This window comes from Orcinus orca, chromosome 1, assembly GCF_937001465.1.
Source record: "Orcinus orca chromosome 1, mOrcOrc1.1, whole genome shotgun sequence".
In the NCBI taxonomy this organism is placed as follows: Eukaryota; Metazoa; Chordata; class Mammalia; order Artiodactyla; family Delphinidae; genus Orcinus; species Orcinus orca.
The window spans coordinates 9,902,178-9,923,795 of record NC_064559.1 but is presented as its reverse complement, the minus strand read 5'-3'; the positions used below and the strand labels follow the sequence as shown (position 1 = coordinate 9,923,795).

General features: G+C 45.5%; 2 protein-coding genes across 2 annotated transcripts in view; one reads left to right on the top strand and one right to left on the bottom strand.

Annotated features, from left to right (window-relative positions):
* Positions 1-12,124: 12,124 nt before the first annotated feature.
* Positions 12,125-15,716, top strand: MIXL1 (Mix paired-like homeobox). Its single transcript, XM_049705873.1, has 2 exons — positions 12,125-12,532; positions 13,697-15,716. The coding sequence occupies exons 1-2, from the start codon at positions 12,125-12,127 to the stop codon at positions 14,024-14,026; spliced, it is 738 nt and encodes a 245-aa protein (XP_049561830.1). The 3' UTR covers positions 14,027-15,716.
* Positions 15,717-19,403: 3,687 nt separating this feature from the next.
* The window catches only part of LIN9 (lin-9 DREAM MuvB core complex component), a 111,336-nt gene continuing 109,121 nt past the window's right edge, over positions 19,404-21,618 (bottom strand). Inside the window, exons 14-15 of the mRNA XM_004270977.4 lie at positions 21,387-21,484; positions 19,404-20,892 (exon numbers count right to left, since the gene is read on the bottom strand). Coding sequence (XP_004271025.1) covers positions 20,787-20,892; positions 21,387-21,484 — 204 coding nt within the window. The 3' untranslated portion in view covers positions 19,404-20,786. The remainder of the gene's footprint in view (positions 20,893-21,386; positions 21,485-21,618) is intronic.

The window sequence follows — 21,618 nt, the reverse complement described above, 5'->3', positions numbered from 1 at the left end:
GGCTCACGGGCCCAGCCGCTCCGCGGCATGTGGGATCTTCGCGGACCGGGGCACGAACCCGTGTCCCCTGCATCGGCAGGTGGACTCTCAACCACTGCGCCACCAGGGAAGCCCCGTAAGTTTGTTTTCTAAGTTTGTGTCTTAGAAAAGAATTTTGAGGAAGAGAATAAAACCTGACCAAAAAGAGTACTAGAGAAATCTTATATTTGAGAAGTGGTTGGAAGTGGGTTCTGCACACAGAGGGGGCTCCAAAAGACTCAGATATATGGTTGAATTTCTCAGTCCCTCATAGACTCCTCACTTGGTGGGAAGGCGGGTTATGATTAGCTAACCGTAGAATTCTAGAAATCCTTTATTCTAGTGCTCAGGCAGGTTATGACTAGCTAACCGTAGAATTCTAGAAATCCTTTATTCTAGTGCTCAGGCAGGTTATGACTAGCTAACCGTAGAATTCTAGAAATCCTTTATTCTAGTGCTCAAACCTGGCGGCACATTGGAATCACCTGGGAGCTTTAACTCTGATGCCAGTGTCCCACCACACAGCCTCAGATTTATTCCATCTGAGGTGCAGTCTGGAGTCAGGATTTTAAAGATTTCCCCAGGAGACGACAGTGTGCAGCCAGTTTGGGGGGTCACAGCTCTCCTCAGTTTCCTCCTTTTACACATCAGGAAACTGAGGCCCAGAGAGGGGAGAGCTTGCTCAAGGCTTTGCCTTTCTGGGCTTTGCCCTTGGGCCCAGTCTCCTCAGCATGTAACCCAAAGCCCCCCTCCTCAGGGAAATGACAGATTTTGCCCCTGATAAGGGCCCTGCTCCCTGCTGCCCTCACGCCCTAGGTGTGGCTGATTGGCATGCTAATTCTCCCCCCACCCCACACACCCAGCATCACCCTCTGGGTGGCTTCACAAGTCCCTGTCAGCTGACCACTTCCTCCAGCCCCTCCTCCGAGGCTTCAAAAACTGTGGAGAAACTTAATATGGCCCCAAGGTCCTTTCATCCCATCAGTGCCTTTCATCTGAGCCTTTTAAAAGTGAAAAGTTTCAACTATCAAAGAACCCCCGGGAAGAAGGTAGGAGGCAGGTACCACTTTCCCCATTTCACTGCTGGCAAAACTGAGGCTCTGGGAGAAGCTGTCCGTTGCCCCCCTGAGCCCTCCAGTTCCTCTTGAGATAAATCAGTTGACAGAAACCTGCAGGGGCTGAAAGAAACCCCACTGAGTCTTCCAGAAAGAGACGGCAGACCAGACAGTTGCTTCTGCACGGACGGCCTCCCCTGTCCTCTTGTGTCTCAGCACCTGGGGTGGGTGCTATACTCCTTACCTTTGTGCCCTCAGGAGCTCAAGGCCCTGGACTCATACAACCCCAGACACGTCTGAGCTGGCCCCAGAGCTCGGCAGACACCGGGGACCCTACCCACCGGGAGCTCGCAGGCCAGATGGGAGCCGAGATGAGCACACCTGAAAAAACACTGACTTTGCAAAGCAGTAGTGAGACGTGATAGACCCGGCAGTGAGGGGCCACGGAGGGCGGGAGGGCGTATGCGCAGAGCCAAAGTGAGCGCACGGTGTCCCTCTACCTCACTTAACCCGCAGCCCTGCCAGGAAGGTAGTAAGGATCAGCTCCACCGGCAGTGTGTTGCAGTGTTCATTGCCTCATCAGTCGAGACTTGCACCTGGCCTGGGCTAGCCAGCTTAAAAAGCCCTTTTGGGGGTGAGCACCTCTGCTCTCCACCGGCACACTTTGCAGAGGAGAAAACCAAAGCCTGGAGACGTTAAAGCCCTCGCCCAAGGTCCAACAACTAATCGAGGACTCAAGTGAAGACAAATTCAAGAATCTGCACCCTTCTGGGGCTGGAGACTTGACCCAGAGCGGGTGGGAACCCCGAACTTGTGCAGTGTGCCAGCCACAGAGAACCCCTGACCCCCGCCCGCTTATCATAATGAAATGTTCACCGAGCCCCTCTTGTGGGCCGGAAACGAGGCTGGTGTTGGGTGAGTGGAGAACTAGTCAGATCCAGCATCCGCCAGTCTCCCAGGGAAGGCGGACAATTACCCAGGCGTCCCAGGCAGCATGTAGACAGGAGGGCTGGGAGCAGGTGCCCTGGGCTTGGGCTCAGGGCTCCTTTTGGGTGTTCGTACCGCACTCCTACGTGGGCCAGAACCCCAGGCCATCTAGCGCAGGTCAGGAACTGTAGTGACTGCGTGGGAAGAAAGGGCGTGGGGTCACCCGGACGGGGCTGTGCGTGGGGATTGTTGCCTGTGTCTGGCCTCAGGCTGTGAAATACACTCAGGCACAGTGCAGTAATATACCTGAACAGACTCTTGCTTCGAGGAAAAGCTGGGGCTAAAACAGGGAGAGGCCTTTTAGAGTCTGAGATGGGTGCTCCCCAAACAGCCCAGCCAGCCCCTCATCATCCAGGCCCCTGCAGACGCCACTCCTTCAGCCCTCAGCCCTCAGGGTGCCTCGTGGACCCCCAAGTAAGAGATGCACACTTGGCCACGCTCTCCACTCAACCTCATCCCTCTCTGGACACGCGGGGAGGCATAGGCTGCTCAAGTTGCTGGACCTCTCCTAACCCAAAGGCTTGTAAAAACATCTTTGCTTCAAGATAAAAGCTGTGGCCGAGGCCCCGGCTCAGACCAGATCTCACTCGGGCCCTTCCTGGAGTGAGCTAAATCACCTTCTTCTTCCACAGTCAGCGTCAGATGCTTCCAAAGTAGCGCTGCCTCCGGGAAAGCGGGGTCTTCCCAGAGCTGCAGCAATCCAGGGATTTCCCCCGGGGCATCCTCGACATACCCTGAGTCTTTCCAAATGCAGCACACACAGAAGATTACGAGAGTTTGAGAATGATCGCTGTACAACGAATACAGATACTGTTAAAGCCTGTAAGGAAAAGTGTGAAAGTCTCTCTCCCCCATGCAACGCCACTTCCCACACAGATGGGCACACACACAGATTTTAGATTGTGATTTCTCTCCGGCGTCTGACAGATTTTATAGTGTGCTAGGCACACGGGGGCATAGTGATATCAAACAAAGAAATTACAGTCTGGCCAGGGAAACAAGATTCGACTGCAGAAAAACTATACGTGAAATTATATAAATATATGTATAGACACACACACCCATACACGTGTACCTACACAGAAAAGGTTCTACCCGAAAGGGTTGATAAATGGCTGACCTCAGAAAGATTTATTTCTGGGTCTTTTCTTTTTTCTGTGGTTTACATTTGACTTCTGCAGAAACTAGGACTCACATGAATTGACTGGAGAGCCCCACATACATAAGCAAGGAACAGTGGCAGCTGGGGCAGACCCGGGGGAAGGACGACTTGAACCCGGACTGGCAGGGGGGTGGGGTGGGACTTGGAATAAATGTCAGAAGGTGGAACCAAGTTACTCCCGAGAAGGACGGGGGTTTGAGAGACGAGGAGGGATGGCCTGAGGGGGAGCAGACGACACAGGCCCTGGCTTGGGTCAGCCTGGCTCTGATTCCAGCCATCTCAGGCCTCTGGGGCCTGTCCCCTCCCTTCACCCCAGGGAGACTCGGGCAGGAAAGGCTCCGTGAGATCACATCTGCGCAGTCTCCACACGGGGAGCTCCAGGCCGTGCCGGGCCTGGTAAGCCCACCGTTAGGCCCCCAGGGGGCAACGTGGAGAACCGGCAACAGGCTGAGGCGGGTCTTCCCCACTCTGGGAAGTTCCCAGGGTGGGCTCCTGAGCTCAGCCTCTCCGGGACAGGTCCCCTGTCGCCCCTGCCTCTGCTCTTCACCTTGGGCCAGGACCAAGCGCTCAGGAAGGGGGAGCTCCCCCAGCAGCGCACACCCCCAAGGCACTCTCGGCCCCAGGGGCCGAGGTCGGAGAGGGGCCGGCCTGTAGGGGGCTGTTGTCTTAAACCCCACTCAGGGACATTTTTAGGGCTGTGGTTGCAACTGGGGAGTCTCCTCCCAGACTTACAATGGAACGGTCCTGAGCTGACCTCCGACTGGCTCTTTGCCACCAGGGTGGGCACGACTTCCAGCAACTCGTCCTCTGGGGAAGACTTTAACAACAGATGAGTCAAAATTCCCGGCGATGCCTCAGAACTCAACCCAGAGTCCCCAGAAACTTGCCCAGGACCATGGGGGAGAAAAAAGGTGAAGAGCTGTTTGCGGAAGAAGAAAAAGTGCCTCGAGAGCAGTGGAACGAGAGGCTTGATTTCCCCTCTTCTGGCGTATTAGCTCTTCCCCTGGAGTTCCTGGCCATGGGGGGGGGGGGGTCCCTGTCCCCAGGCTGATACCTGGTGCTGGGGATCCAGGCTCCCTGACAGGCCTTGCGTATTCCTGCATTCGTACCTGTGCTCATGCCCTCTTCTCCCAAAGTCCTTCTCACAGCCTCCCTAAAGGCTGTCTGCCCGCCTGCAAGGCTCAGCCCCACCACCCTTCATCCAGGAAGTGTTCCTGCGCCTGCCAAGCCCACCCTTGCCTCTTGCCCGCGTCCTCTCCCTCTCCCCCCAGTACTCCCTTCATCTGATAAAGCAGCATGACCAAGCCTTCTGTGGTTGTGCGATAAACACACTGACTCGGTGGCTGTGCTTTGTGCAGCCTGACTTGTGGCAGATTCCCCAGAGGGAAGACCCAGCTACACATCACACTCAGCTCCGGCACCGCCCCCTTCCTCTGCTTCCAGCTCCGAACGGGGTGACTGCGGCTGGTCTTCTCTCCCCTGGGTTCATACAGCGAGTGCCACCTCAGGCCAGCAGACCCTGCCTCTCCAAAGTGGTATTTCTGTCCTCAGCCTCAGTATCTATCTTCTGTTTCTTTCCAAAATACTGCCTATTGCTTTTTAAAACTTTCTATTCCGGAAAAATCTCAAGCATTCACAAAAGTAGAGAGAATAGCATTGTGAAAGATCATGACGTAACTTCAACTGTTATCAATTCATACCCAATCTTGTTTCTTCTATATTTCCCCTCTCCCCCCGACCCCCAAAATAGATTATTTTGAGAGCAAAGCCCAAACATCTTATTTCATCTGCCAATATTTCCATGTATCTCTAAAAGACAATGAGTCTTTTAAAAATATAACACAAAATCACCATAACTGAAGAAATATTAACAGCAATTCCCTAATATCGTCTCCTAATGTTTAAATGTCCCACCTTGTTTTAGAAATGAATGTTTACAGATGGCATGTTGGCATCATTCCCCCAATGTTGCATTGGGTTGATATGTCTCTTTGGTTTCTTTTGGTCTTCAGGTTTTCTCTCTCTCTGCACTTTATCTGAGGAAGCAGCTGTTGGTTTGTCCTGCAGAGGTTTCCACACTCTGGGCTTTGTAGAGTGTATCCCTGTGGGTGGTGAGGGACCTGCTTCTGTACTTCTTTTGAACTGGTAGGGAGCTCTAACGGCTGAATGAAATTCTGGTTCTAAATTTTGGCAAGAATGATTCATAGGTGGCGATGTGCATTTCTACAAGGACGTAGAGTTAGCAGCCATGACGATGGCTGCATTGGCAGGCGGATTCTTAACCACTGCGCCACCAGGGAAGTCCACTTTCAGGATTCTTATTGATGCTCAAACTGTCCCAACGTTTGGTCAGTAGGAGCCTATTCAGATGGTTTCTTGGGAGGTCTCCCTCCGTAGTGCTTAATAGTTTTGTCATTTTCAGATACGACTAAATATTTTAGACTCATACATTTGCTGTCTCAGGCCTAGAAGGAGCCATTTCCCAATGAAGCGTTTTTTCCCTTTTAATAGGAAATGGTATGTAGAGACCAAAGTCTCAGTGCTAATGAGTTTAAATAATCCCAGAATAAGCAACCCAAATTAAAAGCAGGGCCCCCTTTGGCACTATGTACAAGTGATAAACCCAAGGCAAAAGCATATTTGGGGCAATAAAAGGGGGTGGGCTGAGTCTGGGTCAATGTCTGGGGTCTCGGAGTGGTGGGTCAGCTGTGTGGGGCGGGCTTCATTCATGCAGAATGGCCACTAGCCCAAGAAGCCAGGCTGCAAAGCAGAAGGCCCAGCAGTAAGGAGATTCTCCTCATGCTACTACAGCTCGGTGCCTGGAGCACATGAACACTGTCTGAAAGAAGAGGAGGTCAAGGTTACTTACCGCTCCATCCAAAGGAGTCCAAGGGCCGGGGCTGTGAAAAGGTAAATGCCCAATTGCTGGAGAGAGTGGATCTGTTTATTTAAAACAACCCTTCCTGGTGCACAATAAAATGGATGAGAATCCATTTGAAGGTGCCTTATTATATCCTATATCCACCAAGAATCTGTGCTTGATTGGACTAATTTTAGGTGGTATTTTACTTGCACAGATTTTCTCATCTATTATAGGCTTATAATATATCCAGTAAATGACAATATATTGGAAATACAGACCCAGTACATGCTGGGTGGGACACAGAGTCCGGAATTGATCTTAGGTTACTTTGGGTATCTGCTAACATGTAATAAATTATTTGGGGGCAGAAAAGACAGGCATTGGCAGATTCTGCGTTCTCCTGATACCTCTCTCTTTACTTTTTCCTGGTTCAGTTTAACTTTGTGCAAGACACATGATACGCGCTAATTCAACACCATGCCACACCCCACAGAGAGTCAGGGAATTCTGAAGCTAAGTTTCATTACCCGCTTAGAAGAGAACAGAATGATCAAAATGAAATGGAGTTTAGTCAACTGACCATGTTGAAGATACTCATGGTATCATAAGCAGTGTTCTCATATCGTCACTTTGGAGAAACACCATTCATGAATGCTACAGGAGTACCTCACACACCGCTCAGCCAATCTATAGGAGACTGTCCAGTAGGAAAATGAGGTAATCATTTTGATGATCCAGAGTTCTGTTTAAACAATAAAAATGAGATTCTAGAATTCAAATCTAGTGTATGATTTTGTATCAACTGAATATCTCTTTGTATCTACACATAAAAAATTATCATGGGGGAGTTCCTTGGTGGCCTAGTGGTTAGGATTCCGGGCTCTCACTGCTGTGGCCCAGGTTCAATCCCTGGTCGGGGAACTGAGATCCCGCAAGCTGTGCAGTGTGGCCAAAAAAAAAAAAAAAAAAAAAAAATTATCATGGATCTAGAGATTATCATACTAAGTGAAGTAAGTCAGACAGAGAAAGACAAATATCATATGATGTTGCTTCTATGTAGAATCTAAAAAAATGATATAAATGAACTTATTTACAAAACAGAAATAGACCCACAGACACAGAAAACAAACTTATGGTTACCAAAGGGGAAAGAGGGAGGAGGGATAAATTAGGAGTTTGAGATGAACATATATGCACTAATATATATAACATAGTTAACCAACAAGGTCCTTGTAACGGTACTCGATATTTTGTAATAACCTATCAGGGAAAAGAATCTGAAAAAGAATATATATATTTATATATATAAAACTGAATCACTTTGCTGTACACCTGAAACTAACACAATGTAAATCAACTATACTCCAATAAAAAATATCAAATCAACTATATCTTCAATTAAAAATAAAATCAAAACAAAGAGGAATATAGACAAACAGACTGTGGACGATGAAAATACGAATGATTTCAAAACTTAAGCTACAAAATCTAGCACTTACCAAATAAAACATTTTCAGATGAAAAAAGAAATTATCAAAGAAGAGTGATTTGCTGGATGATGATATAGAGCTTAGCTGTTAAATATGATATAGAGCTTAGCTGTTAAATATGATAGCTACTAGCCATATGTGGCTACTTAAATTTAAATCAATTAAACTGAAATAAAATTTAAAATTCAGTTCCTTGGGGGCACCAGCCCCATTTAAAGTGCCCAGTAGGTACATTGCAGAAAGAAATGTCAGACAAATGCCAGGTGTGAGGACCAAATACTCTGCTAGTGGTTTCAGTTTTTCTTTTCAAGTGTGTAGACATAAACTTGGAACATTTATGGTTTCCTTTCTCTGAGGTTGAAATGTTCTTTTAACTTTATTGCATAGCTATGTGAATCGGGGTCGTGAAAGACATACAGAAGAGTCTTTCCTGCTCAGAGGCTTTTGGGTAAAAATCACTGAAAGAAGAAAAGGAATCATCCTTTTAAAAAACTCAACACGCTGGGTTCAAAATCTGTTTCGTGTTTGTTATTTGAATTTATACGACGCTGACTAAACAACAAAAAAAGCTTCTTAACATTTTATCACTTTCCTGGCACATTAATACCTTTTGGGGGTGTTGTCTCTCAATCTCTTGTAACCACTGGTTCTGAAATAAACTTCAGAAACTGAAGAGGCCTGGGCAGAAGAGGAGATGAAATCAAAGCGAGGCCAGGATCAAAGGGGCAAACAGCTCTCGGATCTCAAGGTGAAAGCAGAGCCGTCGACTCCCCTCGGTTGCCTTTTCCTGGCTCTCCCTTTAATAAACACCCAGGGCTCCAGGGCCAGGCCTTAGGGCAGCCCAGAGGGGAAGAGAGTACTTAGCACTTGGAGAGGAAAGGCAGGCCTCTGTGATGTCTGGGGGAGTCAGTGACAGGAACCGTGGTGGGAAATGTGGAGGAAGCAGAACAGGATGGTGACCCCAGATGGCTCCATCCTCCCCAGCCTGGGCTGTTACAGAGCCAGTCTTGGCTCCAGAGGATAATGTTTTCTTTATGTGTCGTTTTTCTCCTGCGTTTTTACTTGTATTTACCAGCTCTCCCCCCATTATACAGGAAGCATCTCTGAAAACTGTCTTCTATTTCACCTTGCCCTTCCTTTGTGTCTATTTCAATAGGCGTTACTGACAGACCAAATATAAGTAATGGACAAAAGCGCTCAGCAAATCAAGTGGTGAGAAGCAGAGCCCACGTGTTATGAGGGGGAATCAGACCCCTGACCTCAGTGATCCTTGTCTTCCGCTAACCCTGAACTTTGCTTTGCTATTCTGTAGCTGGTAAACTGACTTGCTTTGGTAGAAGAAAGTACTTTATAGAGCTTATGTAAAAGGTACTTAAATTTCACAGATTATCTATTTGGGGAAAGAACTCGCAATAATTATTTTTTAAGATATTGACAAGGATCGGGCTCTTTCCATTTTGCATTTGGAGAAACAGGTATAGAAGAATGAACAAATGTTCGTTGTGCATTCGCAGCAGGGTAAATGAGTAAGGAATCTAGAACTTGGATTTAGTGAAAACCACTTATGATTTTTTAGGTGTTTGGCAAGCAAAAGAGAAGCAGCGAATAACTTTAGAGTGAACGTACTCCCTAGAGACCCTGTAGAGGCTTACAGATTGCTCACCTTAGTCAATGAAAAGCCCAAGAGAACTGGGAACACTGTTCCTACTGTGCAGTAACACCTCTTTTCAGATACATTACGTTGCATTCTTTGCTTCAGTTTTAAAAAATTAGTGTTTTTTTAAATTCAGATTTTACCAGTTTTTCCACGAATGTTCTTTTTCCTTTTCCAAGGATCCAACTCAGAATACCACATTGCATTCAGTCATCAAGAAACTAGGCTTTAAAAATGAACTTATAACAATAATACAAGCACATAATTAAAAAATAATAAAGCACACCGAAGGGTATAAAACAAAGTCTCCAGCTATAACACTTCACTCCAAATTCCAACCCTGGGTTTCTACTGTCTCCTCAGCGAGGTTATTTTTTTAGGTATATGCAAGCACACACCATTAAAACTTCATTTTAGAGCGAAAGGAGGAGAGAAGGGGAAAGGATGAAATCTTTTTTCAACATAGAGGATTATAATTCCACACAGACTCTCAGGAAAAGTCATAAGGAGATAATGCTCATTTAGTCAGTTTGGAGGATTATCAAGTTGCAAATTGAGCACTGCAATTTCTTACCACCAGTTTAAAAGACAGAGAAAAGACTATCTTACGTGTTTAGATTCCTTCATCAAATCGTCACCAGGCACTCCATTCGTGTCTGCAGGTCCATTTTCCTGGCAAAACTGCAAAACAGGCCGGTTTGGGGGGCCCCTTACAAGTGAGCAGATAGCAGCAGAGGAAAGAGGCTTGGACAAAGGACTTGGGGGGGGGGGTATTTCCACACAGGCCGGAGAATGCTGATGACTCTTGACCCCTGGGCAGAGTTTCTGGGTTGCTGGGCCATCTGGCTCTTAAACCTCAGCTGGCAGCCAGCAGCCGGCAAACCTCTGCTTTCCTTGCGTGGTTGGCCTCCTGATCTCAGAGCGACAGCAGTGGAACTCGGGGTCTGCGTGGATCTGGCTCCATCACCTCTACCTATGACTGGGAACCCAATGGGCCCAATGTGCCTGGAAGAGAACAACCCCGAGACTGGAGAGGGCCAGGGGGCTTCACCCTCCTCTGAGGCTGGCAGGGGAGCTCAGCAGGGCCCCCGGGGGTCATGTCTGGAGACCAGCTCGGCACAGTGCCTTTGGAGTCATTTGGGCCTCGTCTAGATTGTGGAGTGTTTCTTGATCTGTAAAACTGGGATAGGAATACCTACTTCATAGGTACATAAGTAAAGCACAGCCTAGTACAGTGACACTATAAAAATGTTTTTTGAATTAATGAATGAAGGAGCATAGTAAAATAAGAGGGTCTGACCTCCCATCCCATACATCCTCTGCCTAAAAACCCCAATGACCTGGCTAAGGAATAAGGGAGGAAGGGAGGAGAAGGGAGAAAGAGAAAGACGGGGTAAGGGGTGGGTGCAGATGTGAGAATGGTCAGACTGCCTACAAGAGCCTCGGGGGCTGCGCAAGGGCTCTGGGACACGGTCCCCGACCCTATCCCCTCTCCCCACAGGGAGAGAATCAAGCACAGGCCTCCTCTTTGCAGCTGCCCCAAGAATCCTTTTTGCTTTGACACCTGGAAAGTCCATCCAGGACGAAAGTATCCAAGGTCTTCCTGAGGCTGTCTTGTAGCATTCTAGAATGGATAGAGACAGGTAGGGACTGTAGCCTAAGAGACCCTCCCAATTCAGAGCCCTCTCTGAGTCAGTGACAGTAAATGGTCCTGGTGAAATCAGGGCTCAGGTTCTGGGAGCAAGAAGACCCAGGCCTTTGGGCTCCTCTCCTGAGGACATGCACTCTGGTGGAGCAGTTCCCATACTGGACCGTGAGTTTCTATAAAGTGAATTCAGTGGCATCCAATTCAACAGATGCTAATTGGTGCCTTACGCATAGCGCCTTATGCATAGTAGATGTACAAAGCAGACACTCAAGACCTGAACGAGAGAAGTGGTTCCTGTTAAGTCTTTACAATCTAGGAGGGGAAGCAGATACATAAACCGTAACCACAGTACCAATCTGGGTAAAACGGGAACCTTAAATGAGGACCAAAGGGCAGAGGCAAGAGAGAGTGGAAACTTGGTGGTGCCCCTTTCATCTCCTCCCTTCCAGCTCAGACGCGTCTTGAGCATTGTTGGCTATCTGCAGAAAGGCCAGATCAGGAGTCAATAAATGAGTCTAGAAAGGCACATTCTCAACCCTGCTGTGCCTAGGGTACCCTTATTCCTAGGCCTACAGGGACATTCCAGACAAAAGGTCTCCTCCCCTCCAAGGTGAGTTTACTGCCTCTCTTTAAGGTCTCTTTATCTGCACCCCCTTCTTCTGATTCAGGATTTGTTAGGGAGGCTTGCGGAGGACAGGGGCTGGGCTGTTTGACCAACCTGGTACAGGGTCTAGCACATAGCAGGGGGGGGTAAATAAATACCTTTGCTGACGACAGACGGGGCAGCGGGCAAAGGCTCACTGACCTGGCCATGCGAGAGAGAGGCGGCCCCCGGCCCTTGCCGCCCTGAGCGAGTGACCTGACCCCAGAGGAGGGCGGTTCCGCCCGCACTCCGCCCACGCACTCGAGGGGCCCCTGGCCGCCGCGCTCCTGGGGCAGACCTGCTCTGGGGGATGTGGATTGCGGTGTCGGTGGCGGGGCTGGAGGGGCGGATGAACGGGGGAGGGGTCGGAGGGGGCCCAGGCCCAAGTTCACGCCTTCCTCCCTCCATCCCACGGGCAGCGGAAGCGATTATTCCCCACCGGCGTCTGGCGGGGCGGGGGGCGGGCTCGCACCCCGAAGAGACACGGGCCTCCCCGCGTCCACCCCTTTGATCGCGCCGCCACACCGGGCCCCCTCCCTCAGCCCCGGGGCCGGTATAACTAGAGGCCGTGCCCCTCCCGGCGGCGCACTGGGGTCCGGCAGCGATGGCCGCAGCTGAGCCCAGCCAGCTCCAGTTCGGGGAGATCGCCGCGCCCCCCGCCTACCGGCCCGCCCACGCCGGCGGGGCGTTCCTGCCGCCCCCGAACCCCGCGGCTGCTCTGCTCCCCGCGCGTCCCTCGGGCCCCGGTCCGGAGCGCGGCGCCCCGGTGGCCTTCGCCGGCTTTCTCGGTAGGGGTCCCGGGCCCGCGGCGCCGCCCTCCGCCGCCCTGGGCCCGCCTGCGCCCCCTAAAGGCGCGGCCGTCCCGTCGGCGTCGCAGCGCCGAAAGCGCACGTCGTTCAGACCCGAGCAGCTGCAGCTGCTGGAGCTCGTCTTCCGCCGGACCATGTACCCCGACATCCACCTGCGTGAGCGCCTGGCCGCGCTCACTTTGCTCCCGGAGTCCAGGATCCAGGTGAGCGGCCGCGGCGGGCCGGCACGTTCGCCGGTGCCACTTGCTTGACGTTGGGCAAGTTCCTTCCCTTGAGCCTCGGTGTCCTAGGCTGTAAAACCAGTACTTGCCTACGGTGATTGTGAGGCTTAAATGAAATAATTCAGCTGCACGCTCAATGACTTCTGCCTCTCATTGCTGAGGATAATAAGGGCCCCTCCGAGGAGGCTAGCTGGTCTCTTTGAAATGGTCAGAAAGTAAATCCTCAGCAGGAAGGTAATAGGAAGTATTTTCACACTTTTTCCTTATCCAGGAAGAAGGGACAGATGAGGCACAGTTGGTGTTTCCTCCTGCTGGCTCACCAAGTTGCCCCCTGGGCCCCTAGGCCACTTTCTTGGCAGGTATTCGGTCTGCAATGTGGGTTGTAAAGGATGTAACGTCTTGGGGTAAAGCCTGAAGCATGTGGAGCTTCTCGTCAGAGTTTGAAAAATCTAGCGCCAGGTGCGTTTGTTGCCTAAAGTAATAAAGACAGGTTCCTCGGTATTTGTGGGGAAATAGTGAGCTGAAAAATTTATTCATATAAGTGAATGAAGTCCACTGAGCAAAATGCCTCCTTAAATAATTTGACAAGGGAGTACACTTTCAAAACCTAATATTCTGGGGCTTCCCTGGTGGGGTGGTGGTTGAGAGTCCGCCTGCCGATGCAGAGGACACGGGTTCGTGCCCCGGTCTGGGAAGATCCCACATGCCGCTCTGAGCCATGGCCCCTGAGCCATGGCCGTTGAGCCTGCGCGTCCGGGCCTGTGCTCCGCAACGGGAGAGGCCACAACAGTGAGAGGCCCGTGTACCGCTAAAGAAAAAAAACAAAAAAACCCCCTAATTTTCCAAATTCTTTTAAGGGCTATCATCTTTAAGCATAGTAGCATTTTTTTCCTAAAATTCTTAAGTGCTGCTATTTCTGTGGCCTCATTTTTCATTGCAGATGTCCCTATATAAAGTATAGCTAGAACTAGGTATTATTCCAATTTTGCATCTGGGAATGGTGAGGCCGAGAAAGCTAGGTGCTCTGATTTGTGAAGTGTTCTGTGAAAACCATAAGGTTCGGGAGCAGGGAGCCAGGGCATGTTAAACTGGAATTTATAATGAACTATGAAGGTGTAATAGTAGCATGAGGACTCCAAGCAAAAGCAGTTTCTCTCTCCCCCCTTCCAGGTGTGGTTCCAGAACAGGCGCGCCAAATCGCGTCGTCAGAGCGGGAAATCCTTTCAGCCTTCAGCCAGGCCAGAGCTCTTCCTCCATCACTCTGCTTGTGAAACTGAAGCAGAATATTTGAAGCCCCAGCTGCCTCTGGAGGTAGATGTGAACTGCCTGCCGGATCCCAACAAGGTTGGAGGAGACATCTCCAACCCTAGCTCCCAAGCTCAGAATTTTGAAACCTATTCTCCTCTCTCTGAAGACATTGGTTCAAAGCTGGACTCATGGGAGGAACACATCTTTTCTGCCTTTGGTAACTCTTGAGGAGTCTGGGAGAATTCAGGATAAGTTCAGAGGAACCATGACTGACAGCCAGGGAGACACACATCAGAATACCATCCTTTCTGGCTTCCATGTTAAGGACTCATCCATGTTAACCTTGGTAATGGTTTTGGGTCATCTCTCACCTGTGAAGCTTCTTCCCCTTTTGCCCATGAACTTTGCCCATGGCCTGTTCTTTCTTTATAGTACACACCCCCTAGGAGTTCTGGCATTTTTTACCAGTGCATCTCCAAATCTGCACTTTCATTTTGGTCTGCATACCTGCTCTTTCCTACCAGTCCTGTTGGTATTTTTTTGAACTAGTTTTTCAGAACTATCTTCACAAGAACTCCTTGGTTCGACTCAGTTTCCCCTTGTGCTTAACAGCTGCTGTCTTCATATGGCTCCTCCAAGGCTTATACCCTTAGACTCATGTTAACCCAGCTCCTTCAATCCTCATCCTATCATCAAGATTTACTACTTTTTAAATTTGGCCTGACATCTTTATGCTCATTCGTAGCTCCGGTGATTCTGCAAGAGCCCCCTGCCTCAAGTTTCTCAGCTTTTAAAAAACTACTCTCTAGAAATCTGTAGTAGCCTCCAACTGCTACCAAATTATAAAAACGTTTTGGTTACCCTTCCGGATAACGGACATTGATAGCCTACAGGACCATTATGCGCATCTTCTTAGGGTCACCCATCCACGATATATATATGCCTCTGTCTCAAAGCCACTCCTTTCAGTTTTAGAACCAAATGAATAACCTCTTTCAAAACACTCTAGACCTCCCTCCTTCTGAAGGCTGTAACTTTTTCTAATCCTCATTTTGTACCTGTTACTTCAATCACTGCAGCATTACCCTTAGCACTTGTTATTGTACTTCTGTGCAACTTCAGTTTATTATTATTAAATGTTTTCCACAAATGTTTCATTGTAATTCTATTTAAATGAGTGCTGTCCTTTAGATAGCACTTAGTACAGCGCTTCACTCCATAACTGCTCAGTACATATTTTGTGGTCATGAGAAACATTTCTAAAAGATAAGTTTCTGCAAATGTAGTTTATAAAGCCAGAAATCATGGTATCAGCAGGCCACTGTGCTGAGGAATTTAACTTGGTTAAAAGTCTATCCAGCTTGTTCAAAGTTTAGTAACATGAGTCTTCTGGTTTCAGGAGATTTCTCTTTCCCAATTTATATGATAAGAATGTATGTAAATTACTAAGTTAGCCCAGGATAAATTATTGCTTCGAGGTTTTGAGGGTTTTCAAACTCCTAAGGACAAAAGGAAACTGTTTGTACATGAGGTAATCATAGGTGAGGTTTCTCTGTAAACTGTGCTTTGGAGGCAGCTCATGAGAAGCCATGGCTGGGGCCAGGACTCAGGTTTGTCTTTTGTTTTTTTTTTTTGTAATGGAATTTTTTTTTTTCTTTTGGCTATGCCACGCGACTTGCAGGATCTTAGTTCCCCGAACAGGGATTGAACCCGGGCCCTTGGCAGTGAAAGTGTGGAGTCCTAACCACCGGACCGCCAGGGAATTCCCCAGGACTCAGGTCTTGATGATTCCTAGAAGAGTCAGAGCTATGCTGAATGTCTCAGAGATCATACATGCCAGTTACCCTGATTTTCATAGAGGTGTTAAATGGCTTGCACTTTTCAGAGTAGCAAATCCACTATTAAAAGCAACCAGGACATGGGCTTCCCTGGTGGCGCAGTGGTTGTGAGTCCACCTGCCGATGCGGGGGACACGGGTTCGTGCCCTGGTCCGGGAAGATCCCACATGCCACGGAGCGGCTGGGCCTGTGAGCCACGGCCGCTGAGCCTGTGCGTCCGGAGCCTGTGCTCCGCAATGGGAGAGGCCCCAACAGAGGCCCACGTACCGCAAAAAAAAAAAAAAAAAAAAGCAACCAGGACATAGTTCAGGCTTTAGTAGCAGACTTGCCTTCTGAACCCTTAGAAGCTGTCTGAAACCAAAAATGAAATGATAAACATTAGCTCTTACCATTTTCAGTGCTTGTTATGTGCCAAACATCATGCTTGGGGCCTGCCCCCGGGGTGGCCAGGAAGTCTCACAATCACAGAGTCCTTCCTTTGCATTTAGATTTGTGACAAGGCCAAATGAGACGCCATAAATACATTCACAACTGAGAGACATACAATAATTAACTTACAGTCCCCTGCTGGGGAGAAACGCCCGCTGGGGGAAGCACAGGGCAGGGGCCCCGTCCTCCCCAAACCTTGGGTCTGCAGCCAAGTGGGTGCGCGTCGCCTCCTGTCCATGTCTGTTTCCCCACTTGTACCAGAAAATACTACAGTACTGCACCATCTCTGGATGGCTGAATCTGAAGATGTGGAACCACAGACAAGGAGGAACTACATATAGGAGGGATGACTGTGAAGTTACACAGGGATTTCCCATGGCAGGGAGGGTTGGCCCCTAAACGCCCTCCCCACACCATGTTCAAGGGTCAACTGTGTATCAGACTTTTCCTTTATTGTTGGCACGTTGTGCATCCAGTTGAAGACATCTTTCCTGCTCCTGGATTATAAAGGTATTTTCCTGGGTTGTCGTCCTACAGTGGCCTGTCCCGTTTAGGCTTTCAGTCCCCCTGGACTTGACTTCTGAAAATGGTGTGAGGTGGGGGGCAAGTCTCATTTGTCTGTCTGTCAAACTGTTCCAGCACCAGATTAACTTTTCAGTTACATCAGCAACTAATTGCTTTATTTTAAAAAGTAATAGAAAAAAAAAGTAATAGAAACACTTCTACTAAAGTTAGTGAAGTACAAACCACTTCTTTCTTATCTATAGGCAATGTGAAGATTTTTGTTGTTGTTTTTTTTGTTGTTAGGGAAAGAAACCATTATAAAAAAACATTTACACTACTTTATTTCACTTAAACATTCGTGTGTCAGGATATTTTTATTTCATCATAAATGATTACTTAAATCACTGGCATAAACATTCCTGAATTTTGAATCACTTTAATTATAAATACTTTATTTATAATTTTAATTTATAAATTATAAATTTATAAATTTAATTATAAATACTTTAATTATAAATACTAAATATAAATTTTAAAAAGCTAGAAAGACAATTTCAACACATTTTACATGGAAAATTTAAAACATTTGGTCTTTATTTTCTTTCCGTTCTTACTTTTCCTGGATGTTCTCAAATAAAGATAAGCAAATGACTTAAAAAAAAACCAAAACTTGCAGTCCACTAAGGATCACATTTAAAGGAAACTTGGTAATTAGCTTATTAACTTTATCATTGCATTTACATTGTGTTATGTTCTGCTTTCCCCAGTGAAGAGTTTAGAAAATCTACAAATATTTAAATATTGCCACAATTTTTAATGTGGGATCCTCTAAGAACAGTGATTTGTACCCCTCTCAAGCTCTTAGGAGACCCTAACTGCTAAATGTATCTATTATAGGCACTATATGTTTATTCCTCACAACTGCCATATAAGGTAGGGACTATTATTGTTTTAAAGACTACGAATTTTAAGTAGTGGTTGACAAATCACACAGCTAATAAATGACGGCCTGGACACAAATCTAGGACTAACTCAGTCCACCATTTTATTCACCACCATATAATGCCTGCTGTATTGGCCTGGCCTTTTTAGTTAGGACTAATGATAACGTGACAGGTTTAAAGGCAACTCCTGAAGCAGAATTTGTACACCCAAGTGAGTACTGTCTCATCTTTCAAAGCAATCATCATGGAGAACGATACTTTTACTCCAGTGACACTAATGTTGCTTAGAGCTCTTTTGAGACTCTTATTTGTTCATTTGTTCCACAAATATTTGGTGCCTACAAAAGGTACTTTTTCAGGGCCTGGAAATAAAATGGTAAGCAAAACCAGCAACGGTCCCCCCCTCATGGACCAAAGAGGCTAGTATGGAGACAAAAGAAGAAATATAAAATTGCAAATGTGACAAAGTGCTGGAAGGAGGGGTACACGAAGACCTGTAGATGATGTGTTGTGGTCAAATAAAGCTTCCCTAAGAAAGTGATGCTGAAGGTAAGATATGTAGGATGATCAGGAGTTACCAAGGTAAAAGAAGAGGGAACACAGAGGCCACTGAGTGTGCAAAGGCCCTGTGGAGTAAGGAGCAGGATGGAGAAATTGTAGGGGAGGCTAGATCATGCCTGGCTGTGTAGGTCTTGTAAGAGAGTTCTGAAATTGTCCCGAGAGCCGTAAGACTTCAGATGGGGATAACGTGACCAGTCCTGTGTTCTAAGAGTGTCGCTCTAGCTGCATCTGAGGAGAGCTGAGTGGATACTGGGAGATAAGTCAGGAAATGACTGCTGTGTTCCAGGCTAGTGATGATGGCAGCTGGGCTAAGAGTACTGGTGATAGTGTAGATGGAGAGAAGTGCATGAATTCAAGGGAAAAAAATTTTTAATTGGCAAGTTGTTTTGTAGATTCTCAACGGTAGCAAGTGAATCTGATGTTTGGAACTAACAGTAATTCAGAACCAAATCTGCGTTAACTCCTGATGTGCTTGCTTGCTCACTCAATCTGGCTTTGATAGTTTTCTTTGGAGCTCCAAAAATGTGTTAGGCAGTGGCAACATCATTTAAATGAATGTACAGCTGACCCCAAATGACTACTTTGAATTATATAGATTTCTTCTTCCTTACACAAAAATAAAATTCAAATATATTCTTAGGCACAGTTCTTGCCATCAACACATGATGGCACTGAAAGACACGGAAAATGCTTAATTAAATATGTGCAAAACCATGTATAATTTATTTTATTTTATTATTTTTTTAACATCTTTATTGGAGTATAATTGCTTTACAATGACGAGGTATAATTTAAGTGTGACAAGTTAGCCTTAAGAAATGTAAAAGAAAAAATGTAAAAAATGCTTACCTAAGTCTAGGCAGAATATATTAAAATATAAACCCTTGGGCTTCCCTGGTGGCGCAGTGGCTGAGAGTCTGCCTGCCGATGCAGGGGACACGGGTTCGTGCCCCGGTCCGGGAAGATCCCATGTGCCGCAGAGCGGCTGGGCCCGTAAGCCACGGCCGCTGAGCCTGTGCGTCCGGAGCCTGTGCTCCGCAACGGGAGAGGCCACAACGGTGAGAGGCCCGTGTACCGCAAAAAAATAAAAATAAAAATAAAAATAAACCCTTCTCTAGGTCTATATAGTAAGCCAAGTAACTTACTTGCTTAGTGTTTTCCACAGTGATGGGAAAAAAAACCCTAATGATATTTTAATTCAAAATGACTTGGTAATTAATCTGTACCGTTTTTCCTAAAAATATAATTTAGTGGAAATGATAATTTTTAAAAACTTTTTAAATGGAATACTTATCAACTTGTATTAATTAAATGAAAATGTAGATCATATTAATTTTCATAGATCAATTTATTTAGAATTACAAATATTAAGAATAAAAGATTTATGCATTTCTTAATTAACATAACAGTTTAGCTAAATATAAACTCTGCACTAAAGTTCTGCAGTGGCACAATACCAACAAAGAATATGGAAGCATTTTTAAACTATACAAAAATTTCAAATGGAAAATAATCTTGTTTCAGTTTTATTATACATTAACATATAAAAAGTCTCATTTTATGAGACATCTAAAAGAATCAAAGCCACTTCTACAGCTATATCTTAAACTCCAAATCTGAAAACAATTCATTTTATTTTGACTTTATAATATTCTATATTAAAACAGAGAAAATTCCAAATACACACTTTTTACAAGATTAACATCTTAGGCAGGGTTTTCCTTAAAAAACCAAAAACCAAAAAAGCCCACAACCAAATACAAACCTTTTTCTCCTCTTCCTAGCACTGGCTATTATATTTGTTTTCCTTATAAAATCTTTTTACTTTAAAAATTGTGTAACTGTTGGATTTTAACCAGTAATCTGGTTCAAGAGTTGTGCAAATAAACAAAAAATATGAAAATAGTGTGTTATCAGTCTTTTTCTTTTAAAAAAATAAATCCCATAACAACAGCACATCTTCCCCTGAATTGATGGGAAGAGACATGCCAAATCCATTTGCTGAAATTAAGCATCTTGCAGTAATGTTTCTTTCCTGCTCCTTCATTTTCTTTCAACAGACAAACAACAAAGGTTTCTTTTATAAATTATGATAAATTAAAATATTTATTATTATAAAATGATCTATAGAACCATGTCACATTGCAAGTATATATCATATATACTTGTAAAGTCCATATTTCCCACCTATATTCCAGTGGCTTCCTAAAAATGAGGACTTCCCATATCTCATGATGTTATCTTTTGAAGACTGAGGTGGTGATCAACTAAATGAACTGGAGTTGTAATTTTCTAGATGGAATTTCCACATTGCCATGCATAATGCACAAAAAGACCATGTTTCTTCACGTTCTCCATTGCAGTAGTTGTCTGCATGGGTTGGGTTGAATTCATGCACGTTAAAAAGATGGTCAACATATTCTTCCATGAAATTATATTATGTTCAGACATTTTCAGTTTAAAAGTACTTGCTAATAAACATATGTAACATAAGCAGTGCTACTGCAGCTGAATAATAAAAGAAAAATAAATATAATGCTGGTCAGCAATGCTGGTTTAAGAAGCAGTACAGTATATTAAAATGCCTTATTTGGAGATTTAAATTTCCCTTGTTTTCCAGCAGTTAGGTTATTTGGTGTTGGAAGCCTATATAAAGGAAGAGAACTTCTCAAAAACAATGTCCTATGCAGTTGGAATAATTAAATCTTCTATTCAGTCTCTGTTGGTGTTATTTGCTGCAAAGGCATGTAAGTTTCCCATCTGGCTCAGGCCACTCTGAATATGTGCAACATGAATTTCTACATTATTCTGAAAGCAACTAAAGAAAGAAGAAACATGGTTAACTACATTATCTCACAAAATGAAGAAAAACAATTTTTAAAAAAGGTAGAGCTGAACTGCTGTTAGGAAATAGCTAAGATAATGACCCCAGGTAAGTAAGAAATCTTCCCTTTACATTAGCCATAATTCTACTTCAGTAGTAATTGAAAAAGTATATTTGAAAGAAGCAAAGAAGCCACAGGAGTACTGGAAAGAGAGGACGAATCTCTCTTTGGGGAAGACTTCTAAGTTGAAATCCATGCTAAACCCAAACCTAAATATTGTATGTCTTCTGATTCCTTTGTATAAAAAAATCCATCTGAAAATTCTACTCTGTCAATAGACTGGATATAACCGAAAAACTCGTTTACAATTTATTTCAAGGATAAAAATCATATGAATACTTCATAAATATGTAAAAGTCTTAAAGCTTATACTGGAAATCACTATGAATTTAATATAAAAATAATTAGAATACATCTAATGAATTACCTGATATTAGAAGCATCTATTGTACTCTTGATATCATTTAATGAATCTGTAAGTGATTTAAATTCAAAGGAATTCAGGTCTCCTCCTTCTGCCAGACACTAAAGGAAAAAATATTTCAAAATTTAATTGAATTATAGTTCAGATACAGACAAACACCCTGCTCTAATATACAGTTTAATTTTTTAGCAACAAATTAGCATAGTTTGTTTAGGTGTCAAAATTAAGAAAATAT

Coding starts and splice junctions, on each gene's coding strand:
- MIXL1 (XM_049705873.1), top strand. CDS start 12,125: ATGGCCGCAGCTGAGCCCAGCCAGCTCCAGTTCGGGGAGATCGCCGCG. Junction 12,533..13,696: donor TCCCGGAGTCCAGGATCCAG/GTGAGCGGCCGC, acceptor TCCAAGCAAAAG/CAGTTTCTCTCTCCCCCCTT.